This window comes from Camellia sinensis, chromosome 9 (genome assembly GCF_055761805.1).
Source record: "Camellia sinensis isolate YWXY chromosome 9, ASM5576180v1, whole genome shotgun sequence".
Lineage (NCBI taxonomy): Eukaryota > Viridiplantae > Streptophyta > Magnoliopsida > Ericales > Theaceae > Camellia > Camellia sinensis.
In genome coordinates, this window is record NC_138969.1 from 171,004,539 (window position 1) to 171,025,288 (window position 20,750).

At 39.1% G+C, this 20,750-nt stretch overlaps 1 protein-coding gene and 1 pseudogene across 2 annotated transcripts; one reads left to right on the forward strand and one right to left on the reverse strand.

Annotated features, from left to right (window-relative positions):
• Positions 1-13,671: 13,671 nt before the first annotated feature.
• On the forward strand, positions 13,672-14,061 carry LOC114288845 (uncharacterized). The gene is made up of 2 exons (XM_028232459.2): positions 13,672-13,798; positions 13,862-14,061. Exons 1-2 carry the CDS (start codon positions 13,672-13,674, stop codon positions 14,059-14,061), a joined length of 327 nt encoding a protein of 108 aa, XP_028088260.2.
• Positions 14,062-15,028: 967 nt separating this feature from the next.
• Positions 15,029-19,125, reverse strand: LOC145789122 ((3S,6E)-nerolidol synthase 1-like; annotated as a pseudogene). Its single transcript, XR_014340633.1, has 7 exons — positions 18,903-19,125; positions 18,197-18,473; positions 17,321-17,689; positions 16,643-16,861; positions 16,417-16,555; positions 16,058-16,304; positions 15,029-15,359 (listed from the first exon to the last, which is right to left on the reverse strand). The product of XR_014340633.1 is annotated as a (3S,6E)-nerolidol synthase 1-like (transcript).
• Positions 19,126-20,750: the final 1,625 nt, after the last annotated feature.

The following is a 20,750-nucleotide window of genomic DNA, read 5'->3' on the forward strand; positions in this document are numbered from 1 at the left end:
CTTTTTCAGTGCCTTCCAGGAGAAGTTTCTGCCTCCCACCATTAGGGAGAAGTTGAGAGACCAGTTTTCTAGGCTGGTGCAGTTGAACACACCCGTAGCAGAGTTCGAAGCCACCTTCGCTAGCATGTCTAGGTTTGCTCCTGAACTTGTGGCAACTGAGGAACGCCGTTGCTTGCAGTTTTAGAAGAGGTTGAGGATCGGGCTAATGTTTAAGGTGGCCGGTTCGATGATTAGAGATTACGGAGGCCTCGTGAAGGTGGCGGCTCATCTTGAGACTGTGATAGAGATGGAGGAAGAGAGGATGAGGGGCTCCAGGAAGAGTCAAGATGCCCAAGGGGACAGTAAGAGGCAGAGAGGTCCACATCCACAACAGTCCCAGGGAGCACATTCAATGTCTACCTTTCTAGTACCGAGTTCGGGTTTTGGGAGAGGCAGTTAGCGGGATTTCACTTGTTTTAAGTGTGGCCAGTTGGGCCACAAGTCTCCGGCTTGCCCATAGAGAAGAGGAGGGCAGCAAGCAGCTTCGTTTTCGTCTCATTCTCAGAGCCAGAGTCAATGGAGAAGGTAGCCAATCACATGTTATCAATGTGGGCAGGCGGTCACCTGAAGAAATTTTACCCACAGATGGGTGGCACACCTGGCGTATCTGGTTTGAGACAGACACAGAGCCACTAGCCAACATAGTCAGTGCAGGCCTCGAGGGCCAATCAGGGAGCCTCTTCAGCTCAGTCAGTGCATCAATCCTATGCTCTGAGGGGTGAGCAGGTAGATCAGAGACCTACAGGGCATGTGTATGCTGTTACCACGCCAGATCTAGTGCCCGCGCCTTCTGTTGTGAGAGATACTTTCTTGTTTTGTAATTCAGTTGCTAATGTGTTGATTGATACGGGTGCATCTCATTCATTTATCTCGTCTACATTTGCATCGATTTTGGGATTAGAGTTGGCCTAGCTAGCATCTCCTATTTATGTAGTGTCACCTATTGGGGGTGAGATGGTTTTGAAACAAGGGTATCAGGGTTGTGCTATAGAGGTTGCGGATCGCCGACTTCCCTTTTCATTTGTATTGATGGATATGTCTTGTTTTGATGTTATATTGGGTATGGACGGATTGTCTTCATACCGGGTTGTTATAGATTGCTACCGTCAGAGGGTTACTGTATGTACCTTGAATAGGGATTGTTTCCACTTCTTGGGGGACCGGGTTGGTAGAGTCTTATCACCGATGTATGATCCGCATGGGCGGAGTGAAATTAGTTGTCTAAGTGAGTGTGATGAGGCTCGAGTTGAGTTGCTATGAGTGGTTTGTGAATACTCAGATGTCTTTCTTGAGGATCTTACTACTTTACCACCTCACCGAGAGATCGAGTTCTCTATTGATTTAGTTTGGCACGACACCGATCTCTATGGCTCCGCATAGATTTGCACCTGCCGAATTGAGTGAGTTGAAGATTCAACTCCGGAAATTATTAGATAAAGGCTTCATCCGTCCAAGTACTTTGCCCTGGGAAACACTGGCCTTGTTTTCCAAAAAGAAAGATGGTGCATTGCAGCTTTGTATAGATTACCGAAAGTTGAACCGGGTAACTGTCACAAGTACCCAATGCCTCGTATAGATGATCTATTTGATTAATTAAAGGGCTCTTGTTGCTTCTCGAAGATAGACTTGAGATCGAGTTATCACTAGTTGAGAGTGAAGGAGGAGGACATCCCAAAGACGGCATTCCGTACACGGTATGGCTATTACGAATTCCTAGTGATGCCTTTTGGGTTGACTAATGCACTAGCTGTGTTCATGGATTTGATGAATCAGATTTTTCGTGAGTTTCTGGACCGTTTTGTAGTCATCTTTGTGGACGACATCCTGATTTATTCACCCTTTGAGGAGGAACACTTGGAATACTTGCGGGTAGTACTTGAGTTACTCAGAGCTCACAAAAACGTGAGTTATGGTTGAAAGAGATTAAGTTCTTAGGACATATGGTATCCGGAGAAGGGGTTACTGTAGACTCATCCAAGATAGAGGCAGTTCAAGACTGGGAACAACCTAAGAATGCTTTTGAAATCCGTAGTTTCTTGGGGTTGGCCCGTTATTACCGTCGATTTGTGAAAGATTTCTCTAGACTAGTCTCACCATTGACTAAGCTGACGAGGAAAGGGATCAAATTCATGTGGAGTGAGACCTGTGAGAAAGCATTCCAAGAACTTAAAGTTAGGCTGACCACTGCTCCAGTTTTGATTATTCCGGAGAGGGGTTTGGGCTATTTGGTATATTGTGATGCCTCAAGGGAAGGCTTGGGATGCGTTTTGATGCAAGAGGGGAAGGTAGTCACCTACGGCTCGTGGCAGTTGAAGACAAATGAAAGGAACTACCCTACTCACGACTTAGAGTTAGCAGCGGTGATCTTTACCTTAAAGATTTGGAGGCACTATCTGTATGGTGAGAGATTTGAGGTATTTTCGGATCACTAGAGTCTAAAATATCTGTTTACACAAAAAGACTTGAATTTAAGGTAGAGGAGGTGGATGAAGTTCATAGAGGATTATGATTTCGAGCTATATTATCATCCCGAGAAGGCCAATGTTGTAGTCGATGCATTGAGTAGAAAATCGATTAGTAGCGTAACTTGTATGGCCATCCGGGAATGAGAGATGTTGGGTACTATTGGGGGAGTTTGACTTGCATCTTGGCGAGTCTATTGAGTCTGCTGCATTGTTTTCAATAGCTGCACAACCTATACTTGTGAATCGAGTGATGGAAGCATAGAAGGGTGACCTTGAGACGGAATCCCTTCCAGAGAAAATCTCTAACGAGAAGGTAAGAAGGGTTTGAACACGTATCCCGACCAGAGTGTGAGATACTGTGATCGTTTGTTTGTGTCGGAGTCTTGTTCAGAGAAAGTACTCCGAGAGTTTCACCATTCGCGCCTTGCGGTGCATCCGGGAGGCAAAAAGATGTATCGCGACCTTAGTCGCCAATTTTGGTGGAGGGATATGAAAAGGGATGTGGCAATGTTTATATCGAAGTGCCTTACTTGTTAACAAGTGAAAGCTGAACATCAGAGGCCGTCAGGTTTGTTGCAACCCTTGCCTATAGCCAAGTGGAAGTGGGAGAATGTCACGATGGATTTCGTTATGGGTCTCCCTAGAACTCAATGGGTAGTGATGCCATTTGGATAGTAGTTGACCGGCTAACCAAATCAGCACACTTTATACCTGTATGTGTGAGTGACTCAGTAGATTTCCTTGCAGACTTGTATATTCAGGATGTAGTAAGGTTGCACGGGGTCCCAGTAACAATTGTATTGGATGGAGATCCGCGTTTTACGGCCCGGTTGTGGCAGAGTTTGCAGAGTGCTTTGGGCACCAGACTAACCTTTAGTACTAAGTATCACCCTCAGATTGATAGGCAGTCAGAGCATACCATTTAGATTTTGGAAGATATTCTTCGGGGTTGTGTCCTCGATTTTAAGGGTTCATGGGAGAGGCATTTGCCCTTAGTGGAATTCGCCTACAATAACAGTTTTCAATCGATTATTGGGATGGCACCATTTGAGGCCTTGTATGGCCGACTGTGTAGATCTCTTGGGTGTTGGACTGAGGTGGGTGATGCACCTATGTGGAGCCCAGAGTTGGTCCAAGAAATGACGGAGATGGTTGCGCTTATTCGTAAGATGTTGATTACGACCTAGAGTCGTCAGAAAAGTTATGCCGACCGTAGAAGGAGACCCTTGTCTTTTAAGGTGGGGGATCATATGTTCTTGAAAATATCACCTAGGTGAGGTTTGATGAGGTTTGGAAAGAGTGGAAAGTTTTCCTCTTGATTCATTGGGCCTTTTGAGATCCTTGAGTGGGTCGGAGAGGTTGCTTATCGTTTGGCATTGCCACCATAACTTTCTGGAGTCCATGATGTGTTTTATATTATTATGCTTCGGAAATATGAGTCGGATCCATCGCATGTATTGGATTGGACTGACTTAGAGGTAGACGAGGACGTCTCGTATGAGGAGAGATCGGTGAGAGTCTTGGATACCTGGGATCAAGTCTTGCGAGGCAAGATAATTCCCTTAGTAAAGGTATTGTGGAAACATCACGGGGTCAAGGAAACGACTTGGAAGCGTAAATTAGAAGTCTGAGAGAAATATCCGGATTTGTTTATGGGTTCCTGAACATGTATTGAGATTTTGGTTATGTTAATGGAATGTAATAACATTGTACATGTCTTAAATTATGAGAACATTGTATATGTTATGGGAGTTAGAATCATGAGTTTAATATGAACATTGTATATGTTTTAAGAATATGAAATATTGTGTATGTTGTATCACTTTTGGGAGCTTTGTATATGCCGTATAAATTTTAGGAACTTGGATTTTGATTAAACATTGCACATGATTTGGGAAAAGTATGAATTGTATATTCAGTATTGAGATATTGTTTAACTTGTTACTGGGAATGGATGGCCAGTGAATAGGTCACGGTGATGGAATTAAATGATTATCGTTGTCATAATTAGTTTTAACTGTGTTTTAAAACTTAATTTGAAATTTCGGGGATGGAATTCTTTAAGAGGGGAAGGTTATAGCGATCTTGATTTTGACCCGACGCTCGTAGTAGTCCAGACTCGGGTTTCTGAGTGTTGCTCATTGCCTTTTCCTCTTTATTCCTCCTTAAATTTGGTTATTTGGGCATTTTGAGTGTGCTTGGAACGGGTTGGTTGCTTAGTTTTCAAACCTTGTGTGGCCCAGAATTTTCATCCTCCACTCTTGCGGCCCTTTTTGCACTTGAGCGGGGTTCGCAAACTCTCAGTACTTTGCACGTCTGCAAAAGTACTAGAGGGGTGTTTTTCACGCTCGAGTGGCGTTTCCTACACTTGAGTAGGTGGGCACTCGAGCGTCCTTTCTTGTTCTCGAACGGTTTGTTTGTTGTCTAAAAAAGTACTGGAGGTGTGTATTCTGCGCTCGAGCAGAACAACTTATTGTGTCTGACGCTCGAGCGTCAACTCTTTCGCTCAAGCGGACTGAGCGTTTATTAGATCGCGAAAATGACTTTTTACATCACTTTTTCAGATCTTTTCTTCTAAAAACCCTAAAGGGAGACCTTCTCTCTCCGAAATACTCTCTCTTTTTACTTTTTCTCCTTGATCAGTTGACCTCTCCGCCCTAATGTCTTTGGAAAAAGGGTAGGGCATCTTTGGAGCTTCACTTTGAACTGATTGAAATTTGGTTTCAGCGTCATTGGAGTTTCGTGCTTGCTCCATTAGTCTTCTAAACTTGAGGTAGGGACTCTCTACACCTTAATATGGGTTTTAACTTAGTTATAGGTCGTTGTGTGAAAATGGTGGGATTTCGAAATGTTTTGACCAAACCTAGGGTTTGGGTTTAAGGTTGAAAAGAGAGTTTTGTATGTGGGTGTTATATAAATGATTATGGGGTTTGGATATGAGGTTATCATGTGTCAAAATAGTTGATTTTGGTCTTTGGGTTGCTATTTGGAAAATGAGGAGTTTTGCCTTAAAATGTCTTGGCTAATTATTTTGTACAAATAATGAAATTGGTATGGGGAATGTGAAATTTAGAGGATGTATACATGAATTGTGTTATTGGATTTGTTTAATGACTCACCTATGGAATTTGATGAATTATCTGTTATAAAGATTGTATATCTATTTAGAGATAATTGTTTTGGGCTATCGGTGGTGGATAGCCATGATTGTTGTAGACATTGTGTGTGGATTAGGCGAATTGAAACTAATCCTTTAACCATTATCATTGAATATGATTATGAATGATATACATTGCATATGTATGATATTTGGGAGGAGAAAGGGTATGTACTTCTTGATTTGAGAAGGAGAAAGGGGATAGACTCCATTAAACTAAGTTGGCCTGTGTGTCAAGAGTGAAAGTCCCGAAAACCATTTGTATACATGAGTGCCGATTCCCGCGGATGAAATTTTCGTAAAATGGCAAATAGAAGTGAATGTATGGTGTGATTGATTTTAATTTGTTAGAAACTTGTGAGGTGTATCCTCTGTTGGGTGGATTAAATGTTGTGGATGTATCTATTGAACCGAAATGAAGTGAATGAAATGTAAGTTTGGTATACCATGGTTTTGGAGAAAGTTTTAAAGATTTTGCGGTAGGACAATGAAAATGTGCATTACACTTATATCTTGTTAATTCTCATATACGGTGTTAGATTGTTTCTACTAGGTTTTGGTTTACCTACTTTGGGAAACCATTTTCAGGTATCAGTGACATGCTTCCTCCAAGGACGTAGCGTGGGAGGACCTAGGAGCTAGATGCTCTATATTTTGTTGATTTGTACTTAATGTTTATTCAAGCTGAGGGCTTTATATGTGTAGAGTTTATGACACTCTCTTTTGTTATAACCAAGCAATGTCTTGGGAAGGTGTAAGCCCCTAGGGCATTTATTTTGGTTGATTATTAGCTGGTAGTACATGCTATAGATTTAGGATGAATATTAATGAATGTATACTGCATGTATTATCTTTTGTAATACGAACTCTGATAAATGAAAGTATATTATTTCTATCAACATTATGTTTTAAGGATTGGATTAATTGTAGTAATTTGGGGGCGTTACATGGTTGGTGGCCGATTTGAGAGGGATAGATCCCTCCATGTGCATACATTATATACACTTAGAATAGGGCACCAAACCTTCTCATGAAATGCAACGAAGGCTTAATCCTAACATGAAAGAGGTAGTAAAAAAAGAGGTGTTGAAGTTGTTGGAAGCGGGTATTATATACCCCATCTCAGATAGCAAGTGGGTGAGCCCCACACAAGTGGTGTCAAAGAAATCGGGCATCACTGTTATTGAGAATGAGGAAGGAGAGTTAGTCCCCACATGAACCACCACCGGGTGGCGAGTGTGCATTGATTATCGTAGGCTCAATTCCATGACTATGAAGGATCCCTTTCCCTTACCTTTTATTGATCAGATCTTAGAGCGATTAGAAGAGCAGAGCTACTATTTCTTCCTTGATAGCTATTTTGGTTACAATAAAGTTCCTATGTATCCTGATGACCAGGAAAGACTACTTTCACATGTCCTTTTGGCACTTTTACCTATCACCGAATGCGCTTTGGGCTTTGTAATGCACTAGGGACATTTCAATGGTGCATGATGGCTATCTTCTCTGACATAGTGGAGAATTTCTTAGAGGTCTTCATGGGTAACTTCTCTGTGTTTGGGCCGTCTTTTGAGGAATATCTCCAAAACTTAACCAAAGTCCTTACTCGTTGTGTGGAGACAAACCTTGTTTTGAGTTAGGAGAAGAGCCATTTTATGATTCGGGAGGGTATTGTGTTGGGACACATTGTGTCTCCCCGTGGTATAGAGGTCGGTAAAGCTAAGGTCAACTTGATCTCTGGTTTGCCCCCACCTACTTTTGTGCACCAAGTGCGCTCATTCTTAGGGCACGCGGGTTTTTATTGCCGATTTATCAAAGACTTTAGTAAGATCTCACACCCCTTGTGCACTCTATTGGATAAGGATGCATTGTTTTTCTTCGACAAAGCATGTTTGGTGGCATTCGAAACACTCCGAGCTGCACTTTTTACTACCCCCGTCATGCAATCCCTTGATTTTTCCTCTCTTTATTTATTGTATTCCAGACTCGGTTCCGTGGATGTGTTGTTGTCTCATTCTCATTTTCATCCTTTACTCTTCGTATTTGAGTCTTGGGTTGTGTTGGGCAGGTTTGAAACAGGTTGGTTGTGCGTTGAAACCAAAAGTAGTTGTCCAGAATTTGGCCTTCACGCTTGAGCAAGGATTTTGACGCTCGAGCGAGCCCTTTATTGTTGCTTCTCCGCTCGAGCGGGAGTTTTGACGCTCGAGCGTAAATTTCCATCTCCTAGTATTTTCCTCTGCAGTGTTGACGCTCGAGCGTGAGTTTTTGTGTGACGCTCGAGCGTGGAGTTTTACGCTCGAGCGGGGACCTGGTTCTGCAAAAGTTCTGGAAGCGTGTATCCGGCGCTCGAGCGGGGTTTGGATGCTCGAGCGAGAGTCTGTGTCTAACGCTCGAGCGGGGAGATGTGTATATCACTCCGAGATTTAGCTTTTTGGATCACTTTTTCAACTCCATTTCCCTCTCTTACTTTTCAAAACAGCCATTGGAGAGCTTCTCTCACTAAAACCTCCACTTCTCTCTAGGGTTTGATCTAGTTAGAGTAATCTCCCACCCTTTGGCCTTTGTAAAAAATGTGTTGATCGTCGAGGGCTACATTTTGATCCTAGAATTTTGGGATTTGGAGCATCTTCATTTTCTTTATCTCCTTCATTGGGTTTCATCTTTTGAGGTAGGGATTCCTACTCATCTTTATGGGTTTTAACCTAAATGTTGGGCTTTTGTATAAATGGTTTGGTTTTGGGATGTTAGGGTTTGAGATGTATAATGTTTAAGAAAAGGGGTTTTGTCTTTTTGGCTCATATATATATATATATATATATATATATATATATATTTGAGGTCTTAAAAAGAGATTATTGTTGTCATTGGTAATATTTGGACCTTCAGGTCAATATTGAGTTTAAAGGGAAAAATGTCATATTTGGGTATATTTGGGTCATTAGTGTAATTAATGACATTTGTTATGAAATTGAGTTGAGGTTAATGAAATTTGATCATTAAGAGATAGAATGGTGGAGTTGGATTTATAAATCGCTCACTTTTGAAAATGTCAATTATATATCTGTTGAGGCATTTATTATCTATTTAGAAATAACTGCTTTGGGCTATCAGTGGAGGATAGTCTTGATTGTTGTAGACATTGCATGATGATTAGGTGAATTGAAACTAATCAAGTTGTGTATTTGAATACATGGGTGCCGAATCCCGCGGATGAAATTTTCGTAAAATGGCCATTTGAATATAATTATACATGGGTACCGAATCCCGCGGACGCAATTTCCGTAAAATGGCAATCCGAAAACATCTATACATGGGTGCCGAGTCCCGCGGATGAAATATCCGTAAAATGGCCATAAGATAATGAAAATACATGGGTGCCGAATCCCGCGGACGCAATTTCCCTAAAATGACAAGTTGTAGTACTGTTGGCATGAGATGTAGTCTTACTTTAGTTATTTGGCCAGGTTCTGAGCCATGTTTATAAGTTGAGCTTTGTTAAGTTAAATATTTATCAAGTGCTAATGTTTTAGTTATTGCTCATGTTATGTTTAGCACATCTCTACTGGGTGTTGGCTCACCCTATATGGGGCATTATTTTCAGGTACAGGTAGTATGCCGCCTCCGAGGCCTTAGCTTGGATGGCAGTGGAAGTCGAAGACTCTTTTTGTTTTATTTTGTTGTATTACATGTATATCAAGCCAAGGGCTTATTTTGTGTAGAGTTAGTACTCTCCTTTAGTAACCAAGTATTGACTTGGAAAGTTGTAAGCCTATAGAGCATTTACTTTTGTTGTCAACATGTAATACATTTTGTAAAGAATACTTTGATTTATGAAATTATGCTTTATTTTCTTTCGTCTAAGCATGTCAAGAATGTATGATTTATGGGTTTATTTTGAGGGTGTTACAGGGTGAGCCCCACACAAGTGGTGTCAAAGAAATCGGGCATCACTGTTATTGAGAATGAGGAAGGAGAGTTAGTCCCCACATGAACCACCACCGGGTGGCGAGTGTGCATTGATTATCGTAGGCTCAATTCCATGACTAGGAATGATCCCTTTCCCTTACCTTTTATTGATCAGATCTTAGAGCGATTAGAAGAGCAGAGCTACTATTTCTTCCTTGATAGCTATTTTGGTTACAATAAAGTTCCTGTGTATCCTGATGACCAGGAAAAGACTACTTTCACATGTTCTTTTGGCACTTTTGCCTATCGCCGAATGCGCTTTGGGCTTTGTAATGCACTAGCGACATTTCAACGGTGCATGATGGCTATCTTCTCTGACATAGTGGAGAATTTCTTAGAGGTCTTCATGGGTAACTTCTCTGTGTTTGGGCCGTCTTTTGAGGAATATCTCCAAAACTTAACTAAAGTCCTTAGTCGTTGTGTGGAGACAAACCTTGTTTTGAGTTAGGAGAAGAGCCATTTTATGATTCGGGAGGGTATTGTGTTGGGACACATTGTGTCTCCCTGTGGTATAGAGGTCGATAAAGCTAAGGTCAACTTGATCTCTGGTTTGCCCCCACCTACTTTTGTGCACCAAGTGCGCTCATTCTTAGGGCACGCGGGTTTTTATTGCCGATTTATCAAAGACTTTAGTAAGATCTCACACCCTTTGTGCACTCTATTGGATAAGGATGCATTATTTTTCTTTGACAAAGCATGTTTGGTGGCATTCGAAACACTCCGAGCTGCACTTTTATTGCCCCCATTATGCAATCCCTTGAGTGGTCCCTTCCTTTCAAGATTATGTGTAATGCATCTAATTATGCCATCGGTGCCGTCTTGGGCCAAAGGGTGAATAAAGTGCCCCATGTTATATATTATGCTAGTCGTACTCTTTCTGATGCTTAATTAAACTGCACTACCGCTAAGAAAGAGTTACTAGCTGTTGTCTTTACACTTGATAATTTCTGGTCCTACCTTCTAGGGTCAAAGTCATTGTGTTCATTGACCACGCCGCATTACGGTACTTATTTTCCAAAAAAGAGACCAAACCTAGGTTGATTAGGTGGATTATACTCCTTCAGAAGTTTGACCTAGAAATTTAGGAAAATAAGGGATCCAAGAATGTTGTTGCAAATCATCTATCTGGAATCCTTATTAAGCACACGAGTTATCCCTTAGCCTTGCACGACTTATTTTCGGACGAGCAACTTTTTGCGGTGTCACAAGTGACACTCCCATGGTTTGCTCCCATAGTGAATTAGTTGGCGGTGGGGCGAATTCCTAAAACTTGGCCTGAACAAGACAAAGAACAATTTTTCTCACAAGTCTAGCACTATTTTTGGGAAGACCCGTAATTGTTCAAGTATTGTCCAGATCAAGTGATTCGGCATTGTGTGCCTGAGATTGAAACCCATCGTATTCTCACATTTTGTCACTCTCATGCATGTGGCGGCCATTTCAGTGGGCAGAAAACGCCTGCCAAGGTTTTACAACATGGGTTCTACTGGCCCTCTATCTTCAATGATGCCCATAACTTCTGTAGAGCTTATGTGCGTAGTCAACAAATGGGCTCTATGTCACGACAAGATATGATGCTGATGACCCCTATTTTGATTGTTGAGATTTTTTATGTTTGGGGCATCGACTTCATAGGTCCCTTTCCACCATCTTTTGGATTTGAATAAATTTTGGTGGCTATGGACTATGTCTCCAAGTGGGTTAAGCCAGTGGCCACTAGAACGAATGGCCACAAAGTTATGGTTAAATTCCTCCAGGAAACCATTTTCGGTCATTTTGGGTTCCCATGTGCCATAATTAGTGACGGTGGCAAACATTTTTGCAATCGATTCTTCGAGGCATTGGTGTGGAAATACATAATCATTCACAAAGTTGGCACTCCTATCACCCCCAAACTAGTTGTCAAGTAGAGGTTTCTAATAGGGAAGTCAAACATATCCTCGAGAAAACTGTGAGGCCGATATGAAAGATTTTTCCACTAGATTGGTTGATGCACTTTGGGCCTATCGCACTGCATGTAAGACACCCATCGAGATGTCTCCATATAGGATTGTGTTCGGGAAAGAGTGTCATCTCCCTGTTAAGTTAGAACTAGGGTTGGTTGTTTGAGAATGATTAATTTATCATTGATAATTCTTTGGGTTAATTGGAGTGTAAATTAGCATGTTATTGTGGAAAGAAGAAAAATCCCTAAATTATATTTTGTTTTGGTAAATTAAAGAGGGAGGTTGATTGAACAATAATTGTAAATTACTATTGTTAATATGAGTTGGGTGAAGGTGTTAATGCCTAAGGGATTAACCATGGCTTTGGGGTTGTTTTGAAATGAATGTATTGAACCGAGTTGGATTATGGCTTTTATTATCCATGGAATTGGTTTTGTAAAATAAAAAGAATGGAATTGATTTTGTGAATAGGAAAAGTGTTTTGGGGAATAAGTGGTGTAACTTGTTGACTTGGAAAGTTTATGAAAGTTGACCTTGAAAATGGAAAATGAAATGTTAACTCTATGTGAGTTTCGGAGAATGAATATGAGAATTTAATTATTGTATCATGAGTGTTGAATACCCACATTTGTGGTTTTACCTTTACCTATCGTACTAGCGTTGTTGTTGGGTTTATGATCTCATGATAGTTGAGTCTTCTAATAGGTGTATTGAATACATGCATCTAGAGGTTTTATCCTTGGTCATCGGTGGAGGATGACATTGTTGTATTGAATTGTTGTGTTTGCATTACACCGGTGTTGATTGAACATTGTACGTAATGAAGTGCTATGATACATTATATATGTATAATTGTTAGGGAGGAGATAGGTGATGTACTCCAATATATGGGAGGAGATAGGGGATGTACTCCACACACCTAAGTGCTCATATACTTTAACACATTGCTTAGGTATCTTGAATAGTTTTTGTGTACGTATTACACTTATTGGTTGTGCTTTGTTATATTGAGATGGTTGGTGTTATATACCGCGCTTAGAATAAGGGGTACCAGTGCCCTCCAGCTAGCGCCTGGAGAACTTGGACTAGGTACCATTACCTTCCAGCTTGTGTCTGGAGAATATGGCTAGTCATTTGATTGTAAGGTGTATCCTTAACTTACCATGCTTATGGCAGGTAGAGTAGAGCTTTATTATTATTGTCTCAGTATACCTGAGTATATCATGGATTGTGATGATTATAGTTTTGGAGGGCCGAGTTGCCTCATTTGTTGATTTTATACATGTTGATGATTTGTTATCACCTTTCTATTAAAGGCATGCATGTATAGATATGAATGTATTGGGAATAAACCAAAATGTAATTATGAGGTTTTGGGAAAGTGCGGAGGAAATTGGGTATTTGAAAGTATGTTTTGAAAAAGGGAAAACCTATTGTAAGTATGGAAAATGGGATAAAAGTAATGGGCTTAGTGGAATTGTTTTCTAAGTTGTTATTGTTATGAAAGTTTGGGAACAAGGGGTAATGAAAAGAAAAGGAAGATGAATCGCTTATAATGTTGAATGAAACGGCTGTTTTCGAGAAAAGTTCATACCTATGTATATTTTGTATAAACTGCCACATTACTATAGTAGTATGATATTGAGCATTCATGATCATAGCTATCTGTAAGTTGTTATTGTTGAGGATCATGTTGCGATCCCTACTAGACTATATGTTCATCCCACGTTGTTGAATCTTTTTCAGGTAATAAGCAGGATGTGCTACAAGATTTTGGATCTTCTTATTTGTTGGCCACGGGGCCTCTTTTATGTTGGCAGAATGCCATTGTTGTAAAAGAGTTACACCCTTCTTCTTGATTCTTTTAAATAAATGATGTAAGCCTTCGGGCATTTTATTCAGTATGCTCATGTTGTATTTAATTTGCATTCGGATGAGAGAATGATTATTTATTTCTACTCATTGGACTAAAGAGTTTATTTCCGCATATTATCTCTGAAATTGAATTAAGTAATGAATTTGGTAACACTTCCAAGTAATAAAAAGTGGAGCGTGACAACACCGGGCTTTGTGGGCCATTAAGAAATTCAATTTTGAGATGGCCAAAGCTGCTAACCATCGAAAACTCCAACTTAATGAGTTAGAGGAGCTCCACAATGATGCATATGAGAACTCCAAAATTTACAAGGCTAGGACTAAGGCATTTCATGATAAACACATTTCTCGTATGTCCTTTGAGCCTCACCAAAAACTGTGGCTATTCAATGCTAAATTGTGATTGTTTCTAGGTAAACTCCGGTCTCAGTGGGATGGCCCATATAAGGTTATTGAAGTATTTCTGCATGGTGTAGTTGAGATTAAAAATCCACAAGATGGTACGACCTTTAAGGTAAATGGCCAAAGATTGAAACATTATGTGGATGGTATTGAGAGAGGAGAAATGATTGAGGTTGTCCACTTGACAGACCCAATATATCTTCCATCGTAATTGCTTTGTGTCTAGGAGACTTTACATCCTCTAAAGGTGTAATTGATTTGGTGTTAGTCGTGCCCGAACAACATCTGACGGTCTGGTATAGCCACCTAACTATGTTTGTAGTGAGTTCCTAAGAGACCAACCAAGATAGCAGAAACTAGAGTTCGAATGACAAAGTTTAGAACACAAAGGTTTAGAATTTCCGAGACTAAAGTCTGCAATTTCAGTTACTCTTTAGTATAGAAGTCAGAATTCATTTCCATTGAATTTGCCTTTATCGTGGTAGCCTAGGAACATCATTATCAAGCTCATTAGAGTATTCTCTTGGCTATTTTATAGTACAAAATTATAGAAACACATTCCATCAAACTCAATTATTGGCTAGTTACTTTAGTTGAATATTAAACCACTAACTACATGTAGCCATGAAAAAAGAACTCAACAAATGAAATAAAGAATAAAGAATTTTATGAAAAATGTATTTGAAAAGATGATTAGCTAAAATATAAAAAAAAAAAAAATAGACTTTAGTTAAAATTTAACTAAAAATTTGACTATTTTGATGGAGATGCTCTAAATTAGTACCTTTTTTTGTCATATTTCATTGTTTCCATTTTTGTTAATTTTCGTTATATTTCCTTACTTTTTGTCTAGCTAGCTAAGGAACTGCCAATTTCGATTGTTTCCCAGTATCGTTCGGCCTGCTTTCCATTATAAATAATTATTGTAAGGCTTACAATTTCAAGTTTATACTCTTCTTTTAATCGTGAACATTCGTTTTGAATCAATCATTGTTGAGCCTTTATTTCCAGTATTTTTTGTGAATCAAAGAGTTTATAGAACAATTTATTCTTGAATCAATGGATCCCAAGATCGACACCCTACTTTCTCTATTACATGTTTTTGGTACTACATCATATAGTATTTATTTTTGTATTTTGTTTGGACTATATAACAGTATTAGTCTGGTATACTCTGCTAAGGAAAAATAGCAATATTTTATTACTTTCATTGAATCCTTAGAGAGAAACACTATCATGGAACATTGACTTCATATGCTCCTCAAGGATTGGGAGGTTATGATTGTCATTATAGCAGTACATCAAAGGAACCATCCTTGCAGTATTAAGACAACCCTGGGTGAAATTGGCAGAAAATCGATTTGGAGACAGGCATTCCCGGTTGAGTCGCTTCCATGCATCTGAAATCATGTCAACAACTTGCTTTCTTGCGGTTTCAGCTGTGGAGCCCTCGTGCTCCTTCCTGTAGCAATCTATATAGGATCCATCGTGACCGTCTTGATTCTCATCCTGTCAGTTTTAGTCCAAGCTTATATTAGAGCTAAACCGAATATAAATGGTTCATGTAAGGAAATGAAAACCTCTGCTAAGCACAAGCACTTTTTTATTTTTATTTTTAATTCTTTTTAAAAAAAAAAAATTCCTAAGATGTTAAGAACTTTTTAGAAGGCTTGACATTGAGTGAACTTTTTATGATTGTCATTATGATTGTTCACATTGAACTTTGACAAATGGCCTTGGTGGGTGATGTTTCATACTTTTTGTTTCTCTAACGGTGCCCCTACTGTGGAGAATGGATTCCATGGACTCAAACACAAATAGGGCCACCATTTTCTGAAATGCTTTCACAATTTCTTTTCCTTTTTGTGGAATCCATTCTCATGTTTATGGTGTCTACACAAATGGCTTTGTTTCATTATCAGGGGCCATGACAATTCTCATAGTTGTTATGGGGTCTGAATCAATGGCTCTGTTGGATTACATCATGTGATACCATTGAGCCAGAGTGTGTTACCAGCCGACACCGTCTACATCTGCTAGTGCCATTATCAGCGTAGGCCTTGCTAATGCCTCCTTGTAGGTCAGAATGTGGTCCACTAATTTACTTGATATTTTGGGGTGGTTGGCTTTACATTAGGACAACATTTTATCTTCATTTACGTGGTCCATGAAAATAATTTCTTGATAGAAAATGAACTTTGTGTTACCTTGGCACTTCCCAATCATCCCACAGACGGAGAATTGTAGCAGTAGAGGTTATGATGCCAGGGTTGTCGATCATAAAATCGACACTTTCCTTGTTCATTCCATGACCCAAGAGAAAGAACATAGAACTAACACTGCGGGCACACCTGAACTAACAATCCCATTCTTCAAGTACTCTTCTGCTTTTGGCAACTGCCCTGAAGAAAACCATTTCGCTTCTTCTAAGAACGCGTTGCACAAAATTGTCCACTGCAACAATCAAGGATTTTGTTAAAGCCAATCCATTTGTAATTCTCACAAACTATCTCATAGAATCCTAAGTATGCACCTGACATAATTTGCTGGTAATATTATGATATACCGTTCTTCGCAGAGAATCAATGGGGTTCCAACCATACTTTGTGTGGACCCCATAGGCAATTTCGTTTGTGCTGTCATGAAGAACGTTCAAACAAATCTTCATATAGCTGGGTAGTTCGTTAACAGCTGCTAGTTCCCATCTGCTTCCAGTAACTACTGGTTAGTATTACAGAATTGAAAATTTTGAAGATGAATATAGTGATGACGATGATGGAGGAGATGCACACCTATTGACAGCCTCTATGAAGAGAATAAGTTCTTCTAGTGTGCCATAAACATCAAAAATGTCATCTATTATGTAGACAAGAGAGATCGGATTTGTGAGCTCAACTCTTTGCTCTGATAAGCTTGGGTCAGTGAGGGTTGCCATAGACCACAGGTACCATTTTAGTGGTTGGTTTCTTGCATACTTCAACTCATCGCCCAAACCTGTGCTTTTCCACCATCTGAGATGAAAAAACCATACATAAGCAGTGAATAATCTCCGTTTTTGAACGGTCAAGTATCTTCTGCACTAAAAAACCTTGTCCATCGGATCCTTTGACTGGGAGTATATTAGGAAAAGTGGACATGAATTTTCAGGACAAAAAATCAAAAGTCCTTTTCAACACACTTAGCGTGTGTTTGGATCTTGAGTTCCAGTAGAGATTTGTAAGTGTTAAGAATAGAGAAGAGAGAAGTGCCAAAAAATGGCCAGGGATCTTCTGTCTTCAAAAACCTTGTCCCTAATACACTTCCAACCTAACAATTTGACGTGAATCTCAAAATACTAAAATCTTGAGGCACGATCATGCAACTAGAAGTACATTAGGGACAGGGGCACATGAATTTTAAGGACAGAGAATCCTATGCCCTCTTGAACACGCTTAGTACCACAATTAAAACAAAATTAAAGCCAAACTTACTTGGAAACTTGAAGCATTTCCTTCTGGTACACGGACGGAGACATATTGAAATCCATTTTTGCTAGTTCTTGCAGGACATTTGCATTGGGGCCATTGTAATCACTGAGGAAGTTCTTGGCCATGAACTTTGCCAAGCTCGTATGTTGGGGATGCCTTAGTGTGATGCTGATAACTTTGGCTTGATGATGATTATCAAGACGTGTCAACCACCCATCAAGTTGTTGGGCACTGAAGTCTGCAGCTTGATCAAGTATGTCTTCTCCTTCTATGCTTAGCTAAGATGCTTCATATAATCCCATTAACCCTCTAATGTCTTCACTTAGTTCTGTTTGAACCTTCCGTCCTTGTCCTTGAACTTGTCAAACACATCTGTTCCAATACCAACCAACTTGTTAACTACTGTAATGAGGATGATTGTGGATAGAAGAAGAAATTATTGCTCTGTTTGTTGCAACAGGAAATATTTTCTGAAAAACGTTTTTTTTTTCTTTTTTTCCTCTAACATTTAGTATGGAAGGAAATGAAAATCTACTCAAAACATTTTCTATGGTTAGCGAAAAATAAGTTTATTTGGACGAAAAATATTTTCTACTTTTGAAAAGAACAAAGTGTTAACCAAACAAATTTTACCATCACCATCACCCACACATCTTCCACCATCACAACCACCACCCCATTAACACTTCCACCACCAATACCACCACCACCCCACCCCCACCACCATCACCACTACCACCATGCCAACACCACAACTAGCGTATTAATTTCAAGGCGACAATCATACATAGGAAAACATTTTGTACGAAAAATATTTTTATAAAATGTTTTCCACAAGAAATGAAAATCCACTGAAACACACATAGTATATACACCAACCTGTGGGCACATTGTAGCCTTGTTGCCTCAACAGACGGAAGCGAGTCGAAACCTCATAAAGATCGTCATGTTGATCAGTAAAGCTATGGCTGCCAGAATTCATATATTGGCTGTGTAAAACATTTTCAATATCCTCCCGGAAGTGGTAATTAATGCCTAGACGTTGGAGGGCATCGATCATGACCAGACCTTTTAGTGAGTCTTCTTCTTCCACAACTTTTCTTAACACACTCCTAACTTCCTCCAATTGTTGTTCTTGCTTTGCTGAAATTTCATCCTGCAATCAGCTCCTAGAAAATCAGTATTTCAAAGTAAGGAATTATCATAAAAGGAGCATCTTCTCTCTTATTCAGGTGGTTCAGTCAACAATTTCAAAAAAGTAACGTTTAGTATGATTTTGAAAATGTATTGTACGTCCATGTAAAATTGTGTGACTACGGATATCCATCAATTTGAATTTTATTTATTTATTTATTTATTTTAGTAGTTTAGGCAAGATATTATGAGATCAATGGCTTGGATCATCAAATTAGAATCCGTGGTGGACCCACAGGCCAGAGACCTCCTCTCCGGCCCATACCCATGTACACGGAGATGAAGATGATTATTGCAGTTAGTTAGCATCCTGGCCAGAGGCTGTGTACCTCATTGAAAGATCACGAGTACTGTACCCGAAAAAGAAAGAAAAAAGAAGAAAAAACTTAACAGTGAAGGTGCAGTGGGGAGTGAGACATTTGAGATCTTCAGCGACAGAAATGCTCCATTTGTGGGTAGTGGAGATGGTGGTGGTGGTTGTGGCGGCCATGGATGATGGAATTCAGGTCAGGTAGGTCTTGCTGATTTGTGGGAAGATGGTTGGAGGAATTGGATGGTGGGAAAATTCAGACAAGAGAAGGAAGATTGGTTATGAACTATGAAGTTGTCAAGTAGAGCACCCCTATTTATAGAAATAGAATGCAAGTTAAAGTGGTCCATCCCATGCTTTTATGCAAGTGGGGTAAACAAATAGTCAATGTGACATCATTTTAAGTAGATAGATTATCTCACTAATCTATGTGGTTCTATCTCATAATTTTAAGAGTGCACAAAATTACCGCTTTTCAAACTATTGTGGTATTTCCTAACTTAGTTTGAAGCAATTAGATCTATAAGAAATAATTTTAGTGCAAAAAAATCGTGACAAAATTTCAAAGAAACCGATGCTTCATATAATAGTGGTGGAGTTTGACAGTTAATTTTTATTTATTTTTTTTTTTTCACTCAATGAACATTTTAGAAAATATTTTAAATAGTACTAAACTAGATCAACCTAATTTTTTTTAAAAAAAAAAGAAAAAAAATCCACTAAATACAACAAACAAAACTTTTTTTCCCCCTCTATTTTTGCTGAACTTGTTTTAGAATTTTCTAATTTAAAGAGCCTTCAAAATTAGATGCACTTGAAAAAGTAAATTTTTTAAACACAAATCTTAAAAAAAGAGTGTAAACTATACTGATCTACCTTAAGATTTGAAAAAAAATACAAGTAACCTCATAGTTTTTTCATAATTGCCACTAAAGAAATTACACTTTTGCCAACTAAAACTTTAGTAGCACAAAGACTATTTTTAGTCGGCAAAAACATTATGCAACAAAAAAAGAGTATTTAGCGGCTAAACTTTTGGTCGTTGAACATATAACTATCGCGACTAAACCAAAAAAAGTTAATTGCGAAAGTACTGTTTTGAAAATCAGATTGGGATTGCTCGGTGTCTAGTTCGGGTACTGTTCAAACTGGAATCGATTTAGTTAAATCAGCCGAGCTTTCATTTTGTCAAATGGCAAGAAAATTTTCGTAAGTATGTTGCTTGGGAGAGTTGAGCATAGAATCACATGAAAGTAGTATTCCAAATAATCATCATCCCACACTCAACCTTGGTTTATATTTGGTAAATATATTTTTTTCAAACATCACATATAATTAATATATTTTACAAATAATCAATATAAATATGTTTACGTTAAAAATTAAAAATAATTTAAATAAATGTTTCTTAATTCTTATGTTATTATTAAATAAGTTTATAAAATAATTATGACATTACAGTTTGATTCCAGTTTGACTCGATGGTTGAACCGGTGACCCGTCCACCCAATCTATTTTCTTATTCACTCCCCGGTCCAATTTTTAAGACATTAGTTAGTAAAACACTGATTAACAAATTTAGTCTTCAAAAGTATTAGCAATTTTTTTCGATCAATCACATGGTCACCAAAAGAGAAAAAACCAAACGAATTTTTTTTCCCTACTGCAGGTTTTGGTCACCACATAATACAATAGGTATGCTAACCATCAAAACAGCGTCGTTTTGATATTTGTAACCAAAATTCATTAGTCACTAAAAATTTTTTGGCTACTTAGGGATGAAAATCAGCCCGTTAGCCCGCCTGGCCCAGAGTTATTTTTCTAGGGCTTGGGAAGGTTGTTTTAGCCTATAGGGTTGGGTTGGGCCTACATTTTTTGCTTGAAAATATTAGTGGATTGTGCTTGGGATTTATACTTTTAACCTAGCCC

Excerpts from the sequence above, each read along its gene's own strand:
- LOC114288845 (XM_028232459.2), top strand. The coding sequence starts at position 13,672 with ATGGCCAAAGCTGCTAACCATCGAAAACTCCAACTTAATGAGTTAGAG. Across the intron at positions 13,799-13,861 it reads TCATGATAAACACATTTCTC|GTAAACTCCGGTCTCAGTGG; the intron begins GTATGTCCTTTG and ends GATTGTTTCTAG.